Source organism: Acanthopagrus latus, chromosome 6 (assembly GCF_904848185.1).
Source record: "Acanthopagrus latus isolate v.2019 chromosome 6, fAcaLat1.1, whole genome shotgun sequence".
NCBI lineage: Eukaryota > Metazoa > Chordata > Actinopteri > Spariformes > Sparidae > Acanthopagrus > Acanthopagrus latus.
The window spans coordinates 24,880,024-24,901,141 of record NC_051044.1 but is presented as its reverse complement, the minus strand read 5'-3'; the positions used below and the strand labels follow the sequence as shown (position 1 = coordinate 24,901,141).

General features: G+C 41.4%; 2 protein-coding genes and 5 non-coding genes across 7 annotated transcripts; 4 read left to right on the top strand and 3 right to left on the bottom strand.

The window, feature by feature from the left end:
* Positions 1-54: 54 nt before the first annotated feature.
* Positions 55-3,897, bottom strand: mustn1b (musculoskeletal, embryonic nuclear protein 1b). Its single transcript, XM_037100135.1, has 3 exons — positions 3,737-3,897; positions 3,457-3,580; positions 55-504 (listed from the first exon to the last, which is right to left on the bottom strand). Exons 1-3 carry the CDS (start codon positions 3,743-3,745, stop codon positions 389-391), a joined length of 249 nt encoding a protein of 82 aa, XP_036956030.1. The 5' UTR covers positions 3,746-3,897; the 3' UTR covers positions 55-388.
* Positions 2,948-3,019, top strand: trnae-cuc. The gene has a single exon. It is a non-coding gene; the product is annotated as a tRNA-Glu (tRNA).
* Positions 3,898-5,532: 1,635 nt separating the features above from the next.
* Positions 5,533-5,604, top strand: trnae-cuc. Its single transcript has one exon. It is a non-coding gene; the product is annotated as a tRNA-Glu (tRNA).
* Positions 5,605-5,664: 60 nt separating this feature from the next.
* Positions 5,665-21,100, bottom strand: stimate (STIM activating enhance). Its single transcript, XM_037100134.1, has 9 exons — positions 20,100-21,100; positions 17,940-17,988; positions 17,741-17,836; positions 17,494-17,615; positions 17,087-17,199; positions 13,289-13,366; positions 12,957-13,100; positions 7,461-7,610; positions 5,665-6,627 (listed from the first exon to the last, which is right to left on the bottom strand). Exons 1-8 carry the CDS (start codon positions 20,323-20,325, stop codon positions 7,497-7,499), a joined length of 942 nt encoding a protein of 313 aa, XP_036956029.1. The 5' UTR covers positions 20,326-21,100; the 3' UTR covers positions 5,665-6,627; positions 7,461-7,496.
* trnar-acg lies at positions 8,600-8,672 on the bottom strand. The gene has a single exon. It is a non-coding gene; the product is annotated as a tRNA-Arg (tRNA).
* On the top strand, positions 10,414-10,485 carry trnae-cuc. Its single transcript has one exon. It is a non-coding gene; the product is annotated as a tRNA-Glu (tRNA).
* trnae-cuc lies at positions 15,637-15,708 on the top strand. Its single transcript has one exon. It is a non-coding gene; the product is annotated as a tRNA-Glu (tRNA).
* Positions 21,101-21,118: the final 18 nt, after the last annotated feature.

Sequence of the window (21,118 nt, the reverse complement as noted above, 5' to 3'; positions counted from 1 at the left end):
CCTCTTTTGTAATTTGCTACCAAGGAATAATAAAAAAAAAAATATATAGATTAATTCAATACAGGCAACAATAGTTTATTTAGGAAAAATCATCAAGTACAAAATGGACAAGTAAGCAAATATTTTTCACTCTTTGGAGGCACTGACAAATAATTAATCTACTGTTTATCAGCCACATCATGCCAAGTGTATTTCACTGAACAAACTGCAACATGCCAAAACTAATTACACAGCAGTTATGTCAACATACACGACTGCAACAGAATCAGCCCATTCAACCCCACTTAAATCCCACTTTAAAAAGAACATTGACACATTAACACAACAAGTACCATGAAGACTACAACGTGAGCTTCTTCGGCGCTGTCCGGTTCATCCTGCAGGGCGTCTACTTGCTGAACACACTGGCTCCAGGAGCTTTGGCAGGAGCAGACTTGACCAGGACCGTCTCTGTCCCTGACCTTGCCCCACTGAACACAGAAGGAGCCACTTTGCCCATTCGTTCTAAACACAGACACAGACATATCTTGTTAGAAAAACAGATGTTTGAACCAGGTGAATGCTCATCCTAAAAAAGTGAAAAAAATTCCGTTCAGGTGACTTTGGGGGAAATACGGGAACAATAATGTCTGAAACAAGCATTTATGTTTTATTCAATCACTTCACTGGTCTTGTGTTGTGTTTCCAGTCGGCTCTGATTCGATTCCCAATTTTAGAAAAGGGACTGTCATCATGTCTTTACAGTAAACACTGCCTCTTGATTCCAGCTCACATGACCCCTTGAAACCATTCAACTGAGCAGGTTTTGTGAATTACTACATGTGAATATGTCCCAAGTACACAGGACTCAAGGTGCACTTTATACTTAATGAGCGCCAGACAATTAATGTTTGCTTTCTATATTGACTCTTACCGCCCAAACAAATTCTGAGTGTAAGACAATATTATGTGTGGATGGATTAAGTTGAAAGGGCACCGAAACAAACCTGAGGCAGGTGAGGAAATTGTTAGCAGGGGCACAGTTTTAAATACAGCTCAAAACTACTTAGCACTGGAGCGCTGACCGAGGAGTTGATTAAGAAATGATTAAAAATAATACAGCCAAGAATGCTCGCTGTGTTTGCAGCTAAACTTGTCGGAACAAGTCTTCAAAACCCTCAAGGAATTACAACATTAACACATCAACATAAAATCCTTTCTGGCATGGAAGTCATGAAACAATGGTCTAATATCGAAACTGAAATAAAATCTGAATGGGGATTTTTTTTTTTTAAATATTCGTCCAAATACACGCACAATATACAATATCCTTCTGTATACTGAAGACCTAAATGCTTACAAAATGGTCATATCCTGGCTCATCTATGGGACTGTATATCCTCACACCTCACATCACTGATCACACCTTCAGTGCACAGTACTTTTCTATATCTTTATTTGCCCTTACTTTTTGATTGTATCTGTACAGCTGCCATGATGACCTAATTTAAAGTCAACTCTCTATCTATCTATCTATCTATCTATCTATCTATCTATCTATCTATCTATTTTCAGTCTTTGTACTATATTGACCCTGGCTCTGTTTGGTTAAGAGTTTGGACAGAGAGGTGGCCATGGTCTGTGGAGCAGCCTACAGTGGTTGAAATTAAAGTAGCAACGTCACAATGTAAAAATAAAGTTAAAGGGACACCTTCAAAATATATATATATATATATATATATATATATATACATTAGGTATTATCAGCTAAAGCTATTCAAAGTATTACAATTAGGTGAGGGAGAATGTGTTTTATGGCTTTAATAACTGAACATGTAAATGTAGCTGTCAAATCAAAGAGACTATAAGCTAACCTAAATGTCAGGTGACAACGTGAAATGTTGTGAGCCCATTATTGAAATGAAATACGGTGGAAAATAAGTTAGAGTAGTGGGTGTAAAACAAACTTCACCTTTCACTTGGCAGTTGAATGTGGTACCTGTGTTTGCAGCTAAACTTGTCGGAACAAGTCTTCAAAACCCTCAAGGAATTACAACATTAACACATCAACATAAAATCCTTCCTGGCATGGAAGTCATGAAACAATGGTCTAATATCGAAACTGCAATAAAATCTGAATGGGGATTTTTTTTTTTTAAAATATTCGTCCAAATACACGCACAATATACAATACCCTTCTGTATACTGAAGACCTAAATGCTTACAAAATGGTCATATCCTGGCTCATCTATGGGACTGTATATCCTCACACCTCACATCACTGATCACACCTTCAGTGCACAGTACTTTTCTATATCTTTATTTGCCCTTACTTTTTGATTGTATCTGTACAGCTGCCATGATGACCTAATTTAAAGTCAACTATCTATCTATCTATCTATCTATCTATCTATCTAGGTGGCCATGGTCTGTGGAGCAGCCTACAGTGGTTGAAATTAAAGTAGCAACGTCACAATGTAAAAATAAAGTAAAAGGGACACCTTCAATATATATATATATAAAGGTATTATCAGCTAAAGCTATTCAAAGTATAACAGTTAGGTGAGGGAGAATGTGTTTTATGGCTTTAATAACTGAACATGTAAATGTAGCTGTCAAATCGAAGAGACTATAAGCTAACCTAAATGTCTTCAGCTTTCCCTTGGCAGTGGAATGTCGTACCAAACACACTCCGCCTCCTGTCGCTCGGTGAATCATTTGACTTTTCATGAAAGCCAGAGGGAATGTTTGACGTGCGCAAAGTTAGCTAACGTAAGGTAGCTAGCACTGCTCTGGAGCACAGTATGTTAGCTCTCGCCATAAAGGATACAAAATAGGCTCCACAAAAGTAGTACGGTGAAACTCTGTAAAGAGCGGTAAAAGTAGAGCACTTCGACATACTCCACTGGCCTGACTTCACTGGTACATACAATGCAAAACAAAGTGTGTCAGCTTATTTCTGCATGTCTCCCTGGTGGTCTAGTGGTTAGGATTCGGCGCTCTCACCGCCGCGGCCCGGGTTCGATTCCCGGTCAGGGAACAGTGTTTTGTTGCTGATTGGTCAACTTGGCTGTAACCAAACAGTGGAATAAAGGCCGACCAGATGTACCTGAATGTATGTTGACAGTCCGCTATTGGTAATTTCAGCATTCCTTTATATGTGTGTTAATTTATCTATTGATCAATAAGTATATTTTTCTTTTTCTTGGAAGAGGCCAAACAACCACAGCATTCTGAAACAGTCACATATCCCACACACCTCAATATTACATACACTCTTCTATTCAAGCTGCTTGTCAAGAAGCATGGTATTTGAGGTCACATGCCGGGACTAAAACCAGTTCTCATCAGAGAAAAATCACATTTGTAAGGATAGAGAGAAAATGTTCGCGTTAAGTCTGGCGTGACTTTACGTCACTCTTCTCGTGTTTCATTGTCAGAGGAAACAACTTTAAGAAAAAAAAAAGCTTTACTCACCACACTCAACCATGACCTCATAGGTCTTACTCTTGACCTCGCCTTTCAGTCCCAGTTTACTGCGCGCTCCCTTCAGGTCCTCCTCCTTCATCGGGGGACGCTTCTTCTTCTTCACCTCACCAGGCTGGCATGAAATAAAGAAAGAGGGGGAGATTGTTGAGTGTCAAGGGTGAAAGAAAGAAAGGCGAGTAAATGGTGCCAACGCTGTCGTCACACCTTAAGAGCTGTGTCCAGCTTCTGTAAATAACAGAAACAGCAGATTTGAGCAGACGTAACTTACCTGTGACATGGTGATTAGGTCTGTGTATTGATTCCAAAGACACTTCTTTCCACAGTGATAGATTTGCTGGTTGTTTTTCTGGTGTGCCTCTTTGTCTCCCAGCGAGCCTGAGATTATATATAGTCCTGGTCCGGACCCAGTGAGTCAGTCCGACCCCATACCTTCTGTCCCACTCTGCCTGTTGTCAGTGGGTATAATTAGGTGTGACGTGAGGGATGGTACAGCTGGAATGGGTCTCCCATCTTTTACGATAAGCTTACAGGCCAACAGCTGATCATTCCGTACACAACTCAAGAGGCTGGCTGCCCCCTCCTCTCCTGCAGACCCTGGCAGAGATACGCGCTTTTTAAAATGTTGGTGGGACTTGGCACTAAAACGGGTATCAGGAGTGTCTACCACCCAGGAGCTTCACAGTGGGACTCGGGCTACAGACTGATTTAATCCTGAGGGAGTGTCTTTTTGGGTGTTTGTAAAAAGCATTTCCAGGCAGTTACCACATGAACCAACAAACTGGGAGAGAGGAGAACCGTCCCAATCGGTTGTTAGTGTCAAAGGAGTGCCACTGGTGAAATTCTATGCCAATCATGGGCAACAAGGAGTCTATTTGGGTCAAATCTGGTCTTACAGTACATAAGCCCGATTAGATTGTTGTTAACTTGGTGGCTATGATAAATAATGAACCTTAATCTACAATTCAATAGCCGTAATTAGTTGCTCAGAGAATACAAATAAATAAAAAGCAAAACTGGAAACCATCTGAAATCAATAAAAACTGGACAATTCCCTGGTGGTCAATTTCAGATTGTCTTTTACATAAATGTGCTTTTTTTTTCTTTCTATCATTTAGGCTGGAACAAGTAAGCACACAGTTAAGGAAATAGTCACGAGTCTTGGCACCATACTCTGAATCTGAGGAGTTAACCGTGGGGTGATGGATGAACTGACTCACTCTTTCAAAATGACAAAGTCAGCGACACAGAGAGAACCTCACAGCCAGCTTCAGTCACATCACAGTACGAGTATATTCTTACAATCTGAGAGAATGGCCTCTGTCCTCGTTTACAGGTTTATTTATAAAGGACTGACAAATGCAAAGATCCACAATCTGACTCCTTACGTACATGATTGGTCCCACTGAGTCTTGTCAGGGTCAGCATTGGTATATTAGCCACCTTCTTAAAATAAAAACATGTGTACAGCTGCTTATTAGGCCCTTCCGAGGGTAAGACTGAGGTTAATGAGCATCTCTTTGCGCATGTGTGTGCGTGTTTACTTACTCAGACTGCTTAATCATCTCTCTTCACCTCCTCTAACAGCTTCATGGTATCACAAACTGTACTTGGGTCTCCACCAGTGGCTTTTAAAAACTAATTGGTGTGCGTGGGGATGGAGGAGAACAACAACAAGGTGAAGAAATGATATGCTTGTGTCAGGTGGAATCACGCCAGGCAGTCTGGGTAATAGATGGAAAATTGTTGTTTGTGTGTTAATTAAAGCTGATGAGACAAGATGTGATGTATTTTTAAAGAGCTACTGGAGGGTGACAATGAATCCAGACACTTAATGTGTGTCTTCCCTGGGGCTATTTGTGGTGCTGGATCTATTTTTTGGACACACAATCATGAGTCTACCTCGGGTGGTGTCAACGGTGACCTCACCTCTCCCCAAATCTGTGTGTAGACGACACATCGAAGGGCTGCGTCTAGTTGTAAGCGTTTCATTTCAACAACTCACTTCACAGCAAAGGTGTGTGTCAACCACACTGGGTTTGGTCACGATAGATCACTGCACCACAATCCCTGGTGGTCTAGTGGTTAGGATTCGGCGCTCTCACCGCCGCGGCCCGGGTTCGATTCCCGGTCAGGGAACAGTGTTTTGAAATTTGCTCACAAGCATAAGCTACAGTAAGGATCAGGCGACTATGAAGATAGTATATCACATCCTTTATTGGAAAAGCATTTATAATGATAATTTACCACCATCTTCACCTTTGTGACCATCTAGTAGTTTTACTTTGCAAAATACTAAAAGCCCTCTTTGTCCTGGCTGAGCTGAGAATTCCCATTACTGCTGCGAGATACTGAACTTTATTCCTTTAAAATGCACAGTCATTTATTCCTTGCCAACATGCCAAAAACATCATAAAGAAATGATCAACTTTACCATAATCATCACAATCACAGTTTATGTCACTCTCCATTTACTTTAAAGAGAACCAGCAGTCACACCAACGATGCACACCTGAAACATGCAACTGGCCAGTACATACATTAATATTGTGTATATACACTGGCACACACGCACACACTCTTTCTCCCGACTGTCTGGTCCGCAGTCACTTAACAGTTTAGAGGTCTATGCATGTCACATTCTTAACATCAGAGCCTGCTGAATGCTGCTTCTTGCCTGAAGATCTGGAGCTCTGGATAAAACCGCTAAAGAAAAAAAAGAATGAATCAAACAGACAAAAATCAAAACACCTGCTGGTAGTTTCACTCAGGCACATTATAGTAACAAAAAAACTGAATTAATCACTCAAATACAACAGGAAAAATGAAAATTGTGATAAATGGGAAATTGTGCAAGAAATGGTTCCCATATCTACTCTCCCCGTTGGATTGAAGGAATAAAGAACACTTTTGGAACTAGCATAGTCACCTTTTTGGCCCGAAAACAACACTCAAAACATAAAAAAAACCCATAACTTAACATTAGACAAAAGACAACCAAAGACAAAGAACACACAGTCAGCATCACATCAGTAAAACAGTCACAAACAAACTGAGACTGCAGTCTTGTGTCTACAGACCGACAACAATGGCTGAGCTGATATTAGAAGGATGTTGCAGTGTGCTGCTTGCAGTCCTGTAGGTTCAACAGTTGAGAGGACTCTGTCAAAAGATAAAAATGGAAGGTTGCTGCAAGCATAAATGTGCTCCTTTTGACACGAGTAACATCACATACAAGATATGCAGTAGTAAAGTGGGTAACTGTGCTGAAAAGTGTTAAGAGTTGCATCGATACAGTAATCCAAACACTCACATAATGCTGCCCCTCAGTGTGTCCAGTTAGTACACACCCTCACACACACACAAACAACGACATACACACACACACACACCACAGGCCATGGTGGCACGGCTACATATGAAAACAAAGGACAAAGTTTACATGGAATCTACATCAGGAATACAATCACTTTAGAGGACATGTTAGACAAACAAAGGGAACCAACTCCTTTAACAGTTTTGCTTACATGACTTTTGGTCTGCTGAGGCTGTTTAGATTTGTCCAACCAACCTGATCCTGGACAACTGCCCCCATACACACTGCCACTGAAGTCCAAACTGTATAAAACCAGTGTAACTGTTTTCCTGTTAAACGTGCATAAAGGATTTAATATTGTCCATTTAAGTGGGGGACTCTTATTCCCAAAACCGTCAACACTCACCCCAGGAGCGCCACGTTGAGATGCAACAGTGATCCACAGTACCTGGTTCACAGTACAAATATTTCCTCGTGTGTTTCGTTAAATGCCAGGCGAGACACAACTTACAAAAAAAGTCCTCCAGTGATCGAGAGTGAAGGGAATTCAATTTACAGTATATTATTCTGTCATCAGAGGGCATCCTATGTTTGAAAAGATCATGTCATCTCCTAAGGCAGAAGGAGTCTGTGGAGGTATGGGGGAATGTATTTGTGGGCCTGTGAGGTGAACAGCTACCAGAGGAAGTTGTAGCAGTTTAGCTAGGCACGCAGGTCAAACAGGGATCCCCATGCGAAGCTTCTTCTTTTTCACCGTCTTCATCCCAGTGAGTCGACGAACATCATCCTCATCAGACTCATCCATTTCATCGTCTGCTGAGAAAAGGATCTAAAAGAAGTAGGACAGAGAGACAGACAGACAACTATTAGACAGAATCGCAGGTGTGCACATCCTAAATTCTCAGATACTGGATTAGAGTACAATACAAAGCGACAACACAGAATATGACACGTTATAATGAACGCGTCAAGCTCTTTGAACCTCTTTAAAGCCGAACGTCTGATGAGACATATTTTATAAATACATGGAAAATGCCCAGGTATCCCAACATTTAGTCATTTGCCTGCCTGCATGGAAAACGCTCATGTTTTTCAAACCCAGCCCCTTTAGTTTGTAAGGCACTGGCATTTGTCTTATAAAAATGTCAAGTCTCAAGCCTAAGCCAAAATAACCCTAATGACCTCATCAAGCTTATTTCCAGGCTTTAGAAAGCTCCCTCCAGAGCCACAGTTTATATAACACAAGCATTATATGTAAAACAAAATGAAATTTCTCATAGATTAAAAGCCATAATTCTTTTTGCATACACTTACCTAATCCTTACAAGTAAACTGCTATAACAAAATAATTTCCATGTCTGGGATCAATAAAGTGATTCTATTCTATTCTAAATGGAAGTTTATTTGATTTTGTCAACCCTTTCCTCACCATGGTGAAGGGAAAAAAAACCAAACATTAAATGTACAAATCTTTTTTACGTACCAATTCCAACATTTTTGGCTTCAACTACTCAATAATAATTCAGTAATACTCCATTACTAAGCCCCAAATGAATAACAGATATGTAGTGAAATAGAAACCACTACAAAGATGAATTAAATCATTAATGGAGATAATAGGTCTTGTGTCGTATCTCTTTTGCTGTATATGAAGTTATGCTGTGTCTTCATCATGGATGTTCGTTAGTGAAACTGCTCCTGCCTGTAAGACTCCTCTCAACAAAGCCAGATAAAGTGTATCAAAAAGCTGTATTTTTTTTTGGATATTCTGCTGTACTTTGGATCTGATGAAAAACAGGATCACATGAAAAAGATACACGAGCCAGCCAGGAGTCGAACCTAGAATCTTCTGATCCGTAGTCAGACGCGTTATCCATTGCGCCACTGGCCCGCTGTGCATACTTGCTGCAGCTGAAAGGATTACATGTTTCCGTAAGGCTCAGCCCATCCCCCACAGCTCAGCACTCTGCTGAAGGCACACTCTGCAAGGCCAGCTGCAGCACGCACAGAAGTAGTGAAACAAACTGTGGCGTTGGCTTTTGTCTGCATTGCTTCAACCGTTCAGATGTCGAAATAACTTTAGTGGTAGCTTCACATTTCTGTTTGTGAAAATATTGAGAAGAAATACAAATGGTACCTGTGACAAAATCAAGACCTGATCCCTAAAAGAACAATAGATTCAAAATGGCGGTTACATTTTTGTTATCTGTTAACAAAATGAAAATGAAACATGAGTTTCTTGGGTAAAGGCCACGTCCTGCTTTACTTCTGCTCACTTTAAGCTGGGGAGTCACTGTACTTCCTCAAACACAAAAGTGGTCTTCATGCAGTTTGACCCACAAGCTCAATGTGCCCAAAAAATTTGGACTGAGTGCAGGAACATGTCCAAAGAATATAATCTGGCTTTGATTGTGGCAATCATTTGAGTAACCTCAACAGAGCCAAAAACAACAATTCTGATGAATCTTATCATGGATGGTGTTTTGCTTCTGTCTGCTTCAGCCATTTCAGATCAACTCAGTAATTTGGGTCAGCAGATGAACAAAAAAAGTTATTCACGATTCAGCAAGGTGGCACAGCCAGGATCTTCTGCTACACTGTCAGATCTGTTATCCCTTGCACCACTGGCCCACTGTGTTGTGCCACACTCAGAAAGCAGAGATCACTAGCCAAAACCAAACCTGCATACCTGATTACTTCCTCTTGACTTCTGTCTCACCTTTACTTCTCATCTATGCCTCATTATCCAGCAGCAGGAAGAAAGATATCACATGTCGAACAGCTTGTTCAGCAGCAGTTAAAAGGGAAGTGAAGCCTTTTTGAGTTATAAAATCAACATCACTGGTAACACATGAGGAGACAGTGTATTACCAGCTGCCGCCAGCTCCAGCAACTAGTTGGTTCTTTTTATATGTGAATTTGAAACCCTTCTTTAAATTAGTAAGCCTTTTTCCACCTTAAGGACTACCTTAGTTTTTGTTAATAAATAACATTTTATTATCAACAGTTATGTTCTACTTCCCCCAACAGTTTGAGGGGTTTTCCTCATTGGTTCGATGTTTAAAAAATGTCACCAAATCCTAATGCAGAAAATAAAACACAGCAGTTAATTTTATCACCACATCTCCACAATGAATACAATTTTCACTTGAGGCCTGTATTTGTCCGAAACAGCCCTAACCATGTACTACTATGATAATCAGCGGCCTGATATATACTGTCTTTTTGGTCTGATAAATCTAAAAAAAGATGAGCCCATGACGATGATAAGTAAACGACTGAAACATCGACTGAAACAATGTGATGGTGCCCCTCCACCTATGCCTTTCACTTCTGATATCAGAAAAAATGCCTTCACAACACAGATGTGAATAAGACATTAAAAACTTTGGTGTGTCCTATGCCTGTTGTTGATTCAAATGGAGAGTATTTCTGCTAGTTGTTGAACTCCTCTGTAACAACAATGATCTTTTGTGACAACTGTGATATCAGTTTCAGAGATCAGAGAGCCACGGAACATAACAAGTGTATCTGTGCACCACCACTAAAGGCAATATATAAAAAAACACCACCACTGTCCTGTTCTAAGGACATGAAGTGGAGCCAGGATGCTTTTACATTCCCTACAGCAGTCCCTGGTGGTCTAGTGGTTAGGATTCGGCGCTCTCACCGCCGCGGCCCGGGTTCGATTCCCGGTCAGGGAACATGTTTTAATGCAACAACAATTTCACTGAAATAGTGGTAATTTACACACATACAGTTACATGTTTATGTACACTTATGTTTATAATGGCAATTCTAAGTGCTGTATTGTAGGCAACTGGGCTTGTTTCAGTTTCTCGAAGACGTGTCACCGCTCATCCAAGAGGCTTCTTTGGTCATGGCAGTCAACACGTCAAGCTCACAAAAGACATTCCTGAAGTTTGCTTCAAATCTGAATTATGTATAGGTCTTCTGGAAATGTGACCAAATCTGCTGCCTTAAAAATATACATATAGTAATTCATAATATTTGGTTAAATGTCCCTTTTTTTAAAAAAAGGCACAGACTTGTTTTGTCAGCACAGTCCATATGCTCTTGATGGGTTTCAAGTCAGGACTTTAAATTAAATTCTAGCCTGATTTAGCCATTCCTTTAACACTTCTGATCACTGTCCTGTTGGAACACCAAACTGCACCCATGAACAAATCTTCTGGCTGCTGAGTTTAGGTTTTTCTGAGGAATTTCAAAATAATCCTCCTTCTTCATTATTACATTTACTTTCTTTACAGCACAGTTCCACTGACAGCAAAACAGCCCTGAAGCATACTACCAACACCACCGTGCTTGACATAGGTATGGTGTTCTTAGGGTTAAAGGCCTCACCTTCTTACCTCTAAACTGCTGTCTTTGCTGCTCATTGTGACCAAACAACATAGTTCACACATTTTCATCATGGTTGTTGCAGTTACACAACTGTGCCATACACTTACAAACTGTTGTTTGTACAGCTGATCTTTGGACCTGTAACTGATTTTAAATGGCTCTAAGGGACTTTCCTGACTTATTCAAATCAATAATGGGCTCTTCCAGATTAATGCTAAGCTCTAGACTTTAACGCTGTAGTGTTTGGTGGGTGTATCAAAAAAACCTATTAAAAAAGGGCCCAGAAAAGTCACCAGCTGTCATCTGAATCACTCAGAAGAAGTTCAGAGGCCAAAATTTGATTCACACAACTTTCTATAATCACCTAAATTGATTTGTTATTACTTTTTACGTTGTGGGTAGAGATGTAACGGTTACTGGTGTCACGTTAAAATTCTCAACGGTGAAGGTTACTGTTTAAGTTTTAATTACCATGGTATCCGCCACAGTCGATAACCATGGTGTGGAAAACTCGCAACATACTTCCTAAGTCTCCCTACACACGCGCAGCGTGCAATGTGCGCTTGTTATGTAGTGAAGAACACATGGCGGAGGGAGGACGTGATAGTAGCGGCCCTCACAGCATTTTTTCCGCCGTCAAAGAAACCAAATCTGAAGTCTGGGCGTATTTTGTTTTTTATAAGAATGCTCAGGGAGAGCTGGTCGGGGATGGCAGCCCAATCTGCAGGAGCTGTAAGAAGAAAGTTGTTGGGAGGGGCGGCAACACATCCAATTTACACGACCATCACCCTCAGCTGTTCAGCGAATGCAAGGTAAGCTAACCTTAAGCTCGGGTGCATGATATATGTGTATGTCAAGTTCTCTCTGTCTAATTTGCTGTTGTCACTAATGTAAACTGACCAGATAGTGGTATAACTGAATGAAGCTGATCTGTGATTTGGCACCAAAAGATGAGCAGGCAGACAGAGACAGACAGCCAATATCTATTAGTAATATCAGAAATCATTTGTAGAATAGACTATTCATAAAAACATAATACAAATGGTGAATATAACAAGTGTCTAGATGGAGAAAAGAGCCAAATAGAGTATTCATAATCAACTTAACAATAATCCTTTTTGTTTTGATCTAAAAAAGTATCTAACCTGTTTCTCACAAAAGTGATATGATCTAAATTGTGAGTTTTGTGATGTGTTGGCTGCACCCTTAGTATTAAGTAACAATGACAGTAATAATTAATAATGACATGTTCTATTCATTTTTTTCACAGAGAGGTTTCGCTGGCTAATCGAGTGCTGCTACATCTCATTCTACTGTATTTAAGGTTTATTTTGCACAGTTTTGATACATTCTTTTACACTTATTTAATGTTGATTTTACAGTGTTTTGTTAAGGTTTTGGATTTGGACTAGTTTAATATATAATAAATCTATTTAAATATAAATCATAGTGAAATTATTTCAGTTTATCAGTGTATCAGTGTTTTTTTTTAACATTCTGAAGACATTTTAAAAATACCTACTATTACCGCCATCCCTAGTTGTGGGCGTATGAATGGTGTGTGTGTGTGTAGCAGAGCTACGTTGGGCTCATATGCTTTACAAGCCACCATGATCTAGGACATGTTCCTCCTCTGACAGACTGTATGATGAATTAGTACGAAGTCAGTTTGTCCATACAAGGATGCCAATTACTGGAAACCAGGAACAGATGACAGTCAGAGTATGTCATACTGAGACAACGTTTCAGAAGCTCAGAAGAGGTCTTTGGAGGTAAAGAAAGAGAAGCTGAGTGCAACGATTCGACTTACCTCTGATTCCGAGTCATCATGGGACAGAGCTCGTCTGTAGCGCACTTTGCTGTTCCCTCGTGAGTCCTCCTCTCTTTCCTCCAGTTTTGCTTTTGTCCTGTGCTTTTTCATAAGGAAGTTATCTACCACCCAGAACATGAGGGCCTAAAGGAAACACAGTTGCAAATGGCGTTTCCACGTGGGGAACTAACAGAGGTGATTTTTACATGATTCTATATATAATTGATTATCATCATCATTATTATTTTACATATAAACACACACACAGGAATAGAAACCAATGACTGTTGAGCCGTAAAGTAAGCGTACAAAGAAAAACACAGAAGACTTACGTTGACGAAGAACGGAACGATGAGCATGACGATGGCCAGTTCCAGGTCAGGGTTCTCTATGGGGTTGAGGAGGGCCAGCTGTGATTCACAAAAACACATAGGACACACACATAAGCATACACAGCAACACAGACAGCACACCTAGCCTTACCCCGAGATTCCACCAGATATGTTTACACTGCGTTACAGCTCAGATCCGATTTTGCTCTGCCATCCAGCAACTGGCAACCCCCACTGGTTGCCATGGCACAGTACTGTAGACAACTGGCGTCGCGAGACCAAGGAGTTCCCACGATAATCACATAGTCACTCGCGAGCGTAGTTATAGGTAAGTTTTATGTGTGCTGGTGACAACACGGAGTGTTTTATTTTGAAAAGTAACTGGATGTCATATTGTTGTTTTGGTGCGTGACTTTCTGTCTGCTTGATGCTAACTTCAGCTGAATTGCTGAGTCATGCTCCAGCATTTGCCAGAAATAAAAGTCCTGCATATCTGTTCCGGAGGGCTTCGGACTGCTGGAGCTGGGACAGAGCAGATACGCAGCGCAGCAGACCTGGGGGAAGTTAACACATAGACTACAGTGAAACTTATCAGCCCTGCTGGCATGGCAGAGTCGTAACGCAGTGGACATGTATCTGGTGGAATCCCGGGGTTAGACTATAGGCAGGGGTAGTAAAATCAGTGGGGGCAATAACAAAAAGTCTACAGCTATTTAAATAGAAGAATTGTCCCCTGGACCACCACAACTTTGAGTCTGCCAGAAGCTAGGAAACATCGTTAGAAATGGTTAGGGTTAGGGTATACCTGCTCTGTAAATCTAAACAAATTTCTTGAAGGGAATTTGAAGGGTTTCAATCAACATGAGCTGTTTATTCCTACTGAAATTCCAAGTGCTGTATCGTGGGCAACTGGACGGGTTTCAGTTTCTTCAAGACATTTCACCTCTCATCCAAGAGGCTTCTTCAGTTCTAACTAACGGGAGGGGAGGTGCAGGTTATGTGCAGTCTATGTAGGAGCCTCAGAGTCATTAGGGTCACTTGTGGGTTGTTGACCCAACCAGCCCTCATGTGGGTCGCTAGCTTGAGGTGAGCCCTGGTTTGAATGGTTGTTGAGCTGTCTGGGGAGGGACCTCAGTACTGCATCGTAGGTAGGTCACAAGAAATGTCTGCAACTCCCCACCAGTTGGTTAGAACTGGAAAAGCCTCTTGGATAAGAGGTGAAACCTTTTCAAGGAATTGAAACATGTCCAGTTGCCTACAATACAGCACTTAGAATTACCCTGACCTGTATGACTGACAACCTTCATTAACGTCCTACTGAGATGTTTACATGAAGCATTTAGACTGTCACCGGTTTATATTCTGATTACAAGAAGGAACAAGATGAAACGTAAAAGCATCAACTGAACAAAAGAAAATGGTTGGTTAATGATGAGTGATAATGAATGGATGATAAAACATGCATACCTACACGTGCACTTGAGAACAGGAAGGACTCACTGATTATGTCAGCCTCAAATATGCAAACAGATGAATCTATCGGCAGCGCCTGCGTCAACAATTCTTACACTTGACTCTCATGAACATAAAATAACTCCTAAACCATTTGATAACATTTAAATGATAAAAAGATGAAAATGTATCAGTCACCCCTCTCACAGAGAGATGCTACATTATTGCCACAGCGGCAGTCGCCAATGCTCCACCGTTGGTGATTCACACATAGTGAAGTATCTTTGCCTTACAGACGAACCGCTGTGTAACTCACACTAAAGCCAGCGCTGCGGCTCCTAAAGAGGCTACATTCATGGTGATGACGTCTGTGTTTTATTGAAAGGTGACTCCCCAGGTGTTCCCCCTGTTAACCTAAACATGTACCCGCTGACTGTTTATCATCATACGGATGCTGTTATAATTTGTTGTGGTTGAAATCCTAACCCACCACACATCCTGGAAAGTGACAAAGTTACGTTTTGTGCTCTAAATTATATTATCGCCATTAGTAAACTGACTCTCTTCACTTGTAGGGATGGAGGCTGTTTTCTGGGGGAAAATTCACGGTCTGGAGGTCATTTTTGTCAACACAAACAGTTTGTGAGTTGAATTTTTTTGCCGGCGACAGATGCTGTTTTTTGGGCAGAAATACGATTAAGAATCGGTAGGACAGGCAGGAGGACAGATGCTTCCCCACATACAGTAGTATTTTTTTCCTCATACTGGTTGACAGCTACAGTTACCATGTTACATTTGTTTGGTCCTATAAAGTTGCCTTGTGGGACATTTCTCTTCATTTTGTTGTGAGTGAGGGACCTGTGTGGACAACTGTTATCGTTTGCTTCACATAAGTGTCCCTGGTGGTCTAGTGGTTAGGATTCGGCGCTCTCACCGCCGCGGCCCGGGTTCGATTCCCGGTCAGGGAACACCTTTTTATGTCACTTTCTGTACCACTGACAAGGAACACTATTCAGTCCCAACACTCACATGACTGTGCGAACAAGCGTGACCCATTACACTTTCCTGGCTATAGTTTCACATTATTACACTGACCTACAGGTGGAGACAACTCACTAATACCCCAGCAAGGAAGAAGAAGGCAGCTAGCGAGTAAACATGGATGTAAAAAATGCTGAGTTTAAAATACTCCTAAAAAAAAAAAAAGTCCTATGTAAATGTTTTATGGGGAAAAAAGTGTATCTATGCACCTTTGTTTGAGCTCAAGGACAGACAATGTGTTTTGGTGTGTTACACTGATTGCTTGTTATATAAATTAACATGAAAACTCCACTAGTTAGTGTTGTGCTTAATCCCGGCTGTACCATCACATAAAAATGGCGTGCATTTTAGAGATGATTGGACTGTAAACAAAATATACCACCCTGTTTGTTATTTAGTGTGGTTGATAAAAACAGAATTAAGCATAATTAAAGACTAGGCCTTAAGATAACTCAGAAAGCTCCACAGAGGCCATAATGTAATATGTGAAGTCCAAGTAGGCATGGTTACATGATAAGCATTGCTGATATTCATGTTTACTGCCATATCGAAGCTGAACCTATATATTACTGGACCCCAACTCAATCCACCTCATCATTTGAGTGTGAGGTAAAATCACTTCATCATTCCCGCTGAATCACAATATGGACAAAGTATCAACGTTAAGAGAAAGCAAAAAGTGTGATGGCAACAGGACTTAGAGAGGACAGGCCTCCCAAACACTGTTTTTCACTGGAAAATTTCTAGTATTTCTGGGTGATACTGCCACCACCAGAGGCCATTTGTGGGACTGCAACAATTGTCTTTTATAAAGTCCATAAATTCACAACGACATGCCATTTCAAGATGTACTCATCCCTGCTGGTCTAGTGGTTATGATTTGGTACTCTCACTGCGGCAGCCTGGGTTCAATTCCTGATCAGGGATCATGTGTCACATGTTCTATTGTAGAAGTACTAGACTTAAAGGGCTACATATGAAACCAGCTGACTGTGTGAAGTCAGGCATCAAAACACATCATTTTAGTCTGCAAAAACTTTTGATGCGTTTTAGTTATCAGTCCTTGTTCACTGTAGGAGCCATCTTGGTTTTCTCCTGCCATTTCTTCTCTTTCTCTGTAGAACTCTTGTAAAGCATGTGTTTTATAAACGCTATTTTTTACTTGACTAATCCCGATGTGGTCAAAGAAGAAGAAGAATGCAGCAACACCTTTTTAATACTGAGAATATCTCTAGAAAAATACACCAGTGTGGCATTAATTGGTACTAATTTCACCTGTTATCTCTTAAATCATTTTTTTCTGACCTTCTTCCACTGGGGGATGAGGAGAACCAGCATAATAAGGACTTTCTCAAACATCATGATGAGGATGTAGAGGATACACTGGCCCAACCACGCTGTGCACTGCACTGGCTCTCCTAAACACACACACACACACACACACACACACACACACACACACACACACACACACACAGAGACAGAGACAGATTACAGTTAAAAAATCTGCTTAGGTTTTCAGATACACAGATAGATTTCACTGCTTCAGGAGGTACACAAATGGTCACTGGGACAAAAGAAGGCACTGGCAATGTTAGAAATTACATTGCAGCGATGCAGTACTGATGGCAGCTACTGCCCTCCATTGGGCATTGCAGGCATTTTAGGAATGTGCTACAGCTCCCACCTTACCACTCACACAAGGTCCTCACCATATTCTCCAAAACGCAGAGACTCCCACTGCCTCCACTCTACAATAGCACTGACAGCTCTCACCCCAGCATAGATCAGCAACATGCCCAGAGAAGCATCCAACAGGAAGTTAATGAGGTATCTGGGAGTGACAGAAAATGAATGTTAACTAAACCGCAGGGGGAGCTTTTACTATATTATAACACAGTCTCTTGAAAATCTATTAGGAAGCTCTGCAGAGGAGGGTCAAATTCAGGATTGACTCACAGTGAGCAAGGATCCTCCTCTGTGAGATCTGACAAGTACACGTTAGCGAAGTGAATAAAGAGCATCCCAATGGCCTGTTTGGAGGTGTCCAGGAACCTGCAGAGAGACAGGATAGTTGATATTCTTCCGAGGCTCTCCCAGTGGGATTCATTTGATGCCTTTGCAGAGAAATGAATTTAAGCTGGCTCAGCTGCCTTACCAGATCCTCCAAGGCCTCCTCTCATGTTTTGGCTCCCTGAAGCGTTTCACTGTGGAGGACAGAGTGTGTCACAAAGATAGTGGGTTTCTACAACATATCACTTATACAAACACAAATGAACACAGACTGAATTTAACAGAATCTTCTTTGTTTTCATTTAACCAAGTTACAACCCTGATGTGAACAGTCAAAGGTCAAGTAGGCATCTTTATTATTTGATTTATGAGTCAAACTGAAAATCCTGTCTTGTACTGACATATCTATGATTTGGGAAATGAGAGGTGACATCCATTTCTGTGCAATTAAACCACTGCACAAGTGAGACTTCAGTCTGATGAAGAACCAGAGCTGAGCAAGGGCAACATGCTGTTGGCCACAGAGAAAGCAGAATTAATGGTCAAAAACATGACCTAAAATCTCCTAATTCCACATGCAGCAGCTGTAAAATTATTAATGAGATACATTATTTTCAGCTCACTGCTAAATTTAAAGGAAACAGACAAATGTTTTTCTTAAGATGGCCAACGGGGAGAAGTAGCTCAGATGCTAAATTCTTCGGTGTTTGGTAATTACACCAGACCAAGTTAAGAAATAGTAGTAATTAAGTGACAAGATTAGGCCATTTGTATCTAATCAAACTGATATTCAGTGTGTGTACAAACCAACACTCTAACTCTTGTATGTGTCTATATGATTCTGACTTTGGGTGCTGACTTTAATTATTCCCTCTGTGTAATACAGTCATGGGGTTTTGTGCAAGAAGGCTCCACATTGAAAGCAGGGACATTTCCAACACAAATAAAGCTCTTGCTGTTCTTCACAATAGTGTCTTGTTTACCACGACACCCCCACGACCCTCTTCTTTTAACTGCTGTGATACAGAGCTGCACGAGAGGGGAGCCTCAACAAGTTATATCACAGATTTATTTTCCCAACATCAAACACCACGTCTAAATGTATTGTTCAAAAGTGCGGATGTTTCAGCTGGGCCATTACTTTCTACACAAGCCCCTTTATTGATTCAAAGAGGAAACTCGTCAAACACTTCTCAAAACTTGCACTAAAAATACTGATGTGCAGCCTGAGCATCTACTCGAGACTTTTTGTGTTTTCATGCCGAAAAGTTGTGATGCAAGCTCTTGACCTCAGTCTCAGCTCTATGCACAAGTGTGACTTCAGACCTAACACACCCTGTGTGCAACTGGGCGAGATGTTAACACAGGCGGAGGCCTACTCTTTCTGCCTCCAGCAAAAATGAAAAACAGCACAGGAAAAAAAACAGCACTAAAACGCCTCTGATTCCAAGCTGCTGCAGAGCTGCTGGGACGCACAAAAGTGAGACTGCTCTCATTAGGTCATGCAGCCGTCATCGCTGTGCCAGACACTGACTGAATGGAACCATGGCCAAACCCTAAGTGTAAATATACTTTCCATGCCATGTGTCCCTTCAATCTAAATATACTTTTTTGAAATATACACAAACACACACTATCTCCAACAAAATACTTGCAGTAAAGAGAAATTAGCATGAAGATTACCAGGAAGCAGCTGCAGGTTATATTGAGGAACAGTCGCTTTAACTAGTTTAACTGAACAGAAGTCGGTTTGTTTTGTTGCCTGCAAAGCAGTTTGACTCTCCAACACACACACTGAATCTAAGAAAAAGTCTATTCCCTTGTCCTTTGTCTATTCCCCCTTTACTTGATGATTTTAAAAAATAAAGAACAGAAGACTTAGGTTGCCTCCTTCGACAAAATCAACATTTTGTGAGAGCCACAGCAGTTTCCTGTCAGGGATTTTCATGATTAAGTTTTAACCTGAGAGGGGCAGAACAGCAGGAAAGGTCAAACATGTGCTAGCAAGTGTAGCGTGTAGGCAGCTATTATCATAACCACATACAACTATTTCAACAAGAGCAGAAGTCACCAGCTGTAGTGTTATAGCGAAGAGAAACCTCTAAATGTATATTTAGACACACAAAGCCTCTCTATCTTACAATTGGTCACCTTTTACCATTACAGACTCGTGCATGGGCCGCCCAGCTGAGATCAATAGCGCATCTGATTAACTGAGGGAGGCTATTGGATAATTGTCCGGTTCAATCAGCAGCTGGAGTCAAATATCTGACACACATCACGGCAGACCTCGGGTCATACTCACACATCAGCGTGCTGAAAGCCACCACAGCGAGGAGTCCTTGCAGGAAAATCCCAAACGAGTCCATCAGGGCGCCATTCTCGCACCCCCGGTTATCCGTACCTGGCGTCGGGCTGGATGACACCGAAGTGTTGGTAAAGGACACAGCGGGTATCCCTGCTCCACCTGGAGCCGCCAGTGCCACGTCTCCGAGCTGGGGCAGCATGTTTACACCACTAACGACATCCATGGGACACAGGAGCCGGACGAAACAATATTTTTAAAAGTCGACAGGGAGCTTCTCACACAGACTCCCGGTCCTCTCCAGTAGTTGTTGGTCAGCTAATCGATATATTAAGCTGGACAGTCTTCCGTGAAAGATGGTGGCATCCTCTGCCTCCCAAGCGCACTCTCATTCTCCTTCAGGCATCCATACAGCCATAGCTGGTGTCACGAGAGAAGTAAAGCACAAAAAGGTTGCTAGAAGTTCCGGTTGGGTCCTACGCAGCGCTGTCTGACTCCTTTTGCACTCCTTAAAAACCGAATTGTAACATTATAAATCAGTATCTGGTTTGGGGGGTCGGTGCAGCGGTGAAAACCTTTCCTGACTTGACCTGGACTCTGCGAGCTAACATTACTAACAAACACCACAGCTACTTAAACCTGTGCCATGTTGCTCGAACAGACAAATTCACTGTCATAGTTGATTTAACATTTGTAATGAAGCGTCCGTCGATGAGTAGTGAAATTTTCGCGACAGTCAAACGTCCATTGCAAACAAGAGATGCAGCGGTTGAGATGCTATCCCCTACCAAGCTAGCCCCCAAGCTAACTACTTACTTGCATTAAGCTAACGCTAAGTTAGCAAACTTATATTTCCTCTCAGGCGTTTAAAAACAGCGTGTGCACCGTTTAGCATTAACTTTAACGCCAGTAAAAACCGGCTTGCCTGCATATTAAAAACAGAATATGAATAATTGCAGGTCACGGTTAGCGTTCATCCAGCTGCTTCCCTGCCCGGCAGTGCCCACTCATGTTGACAG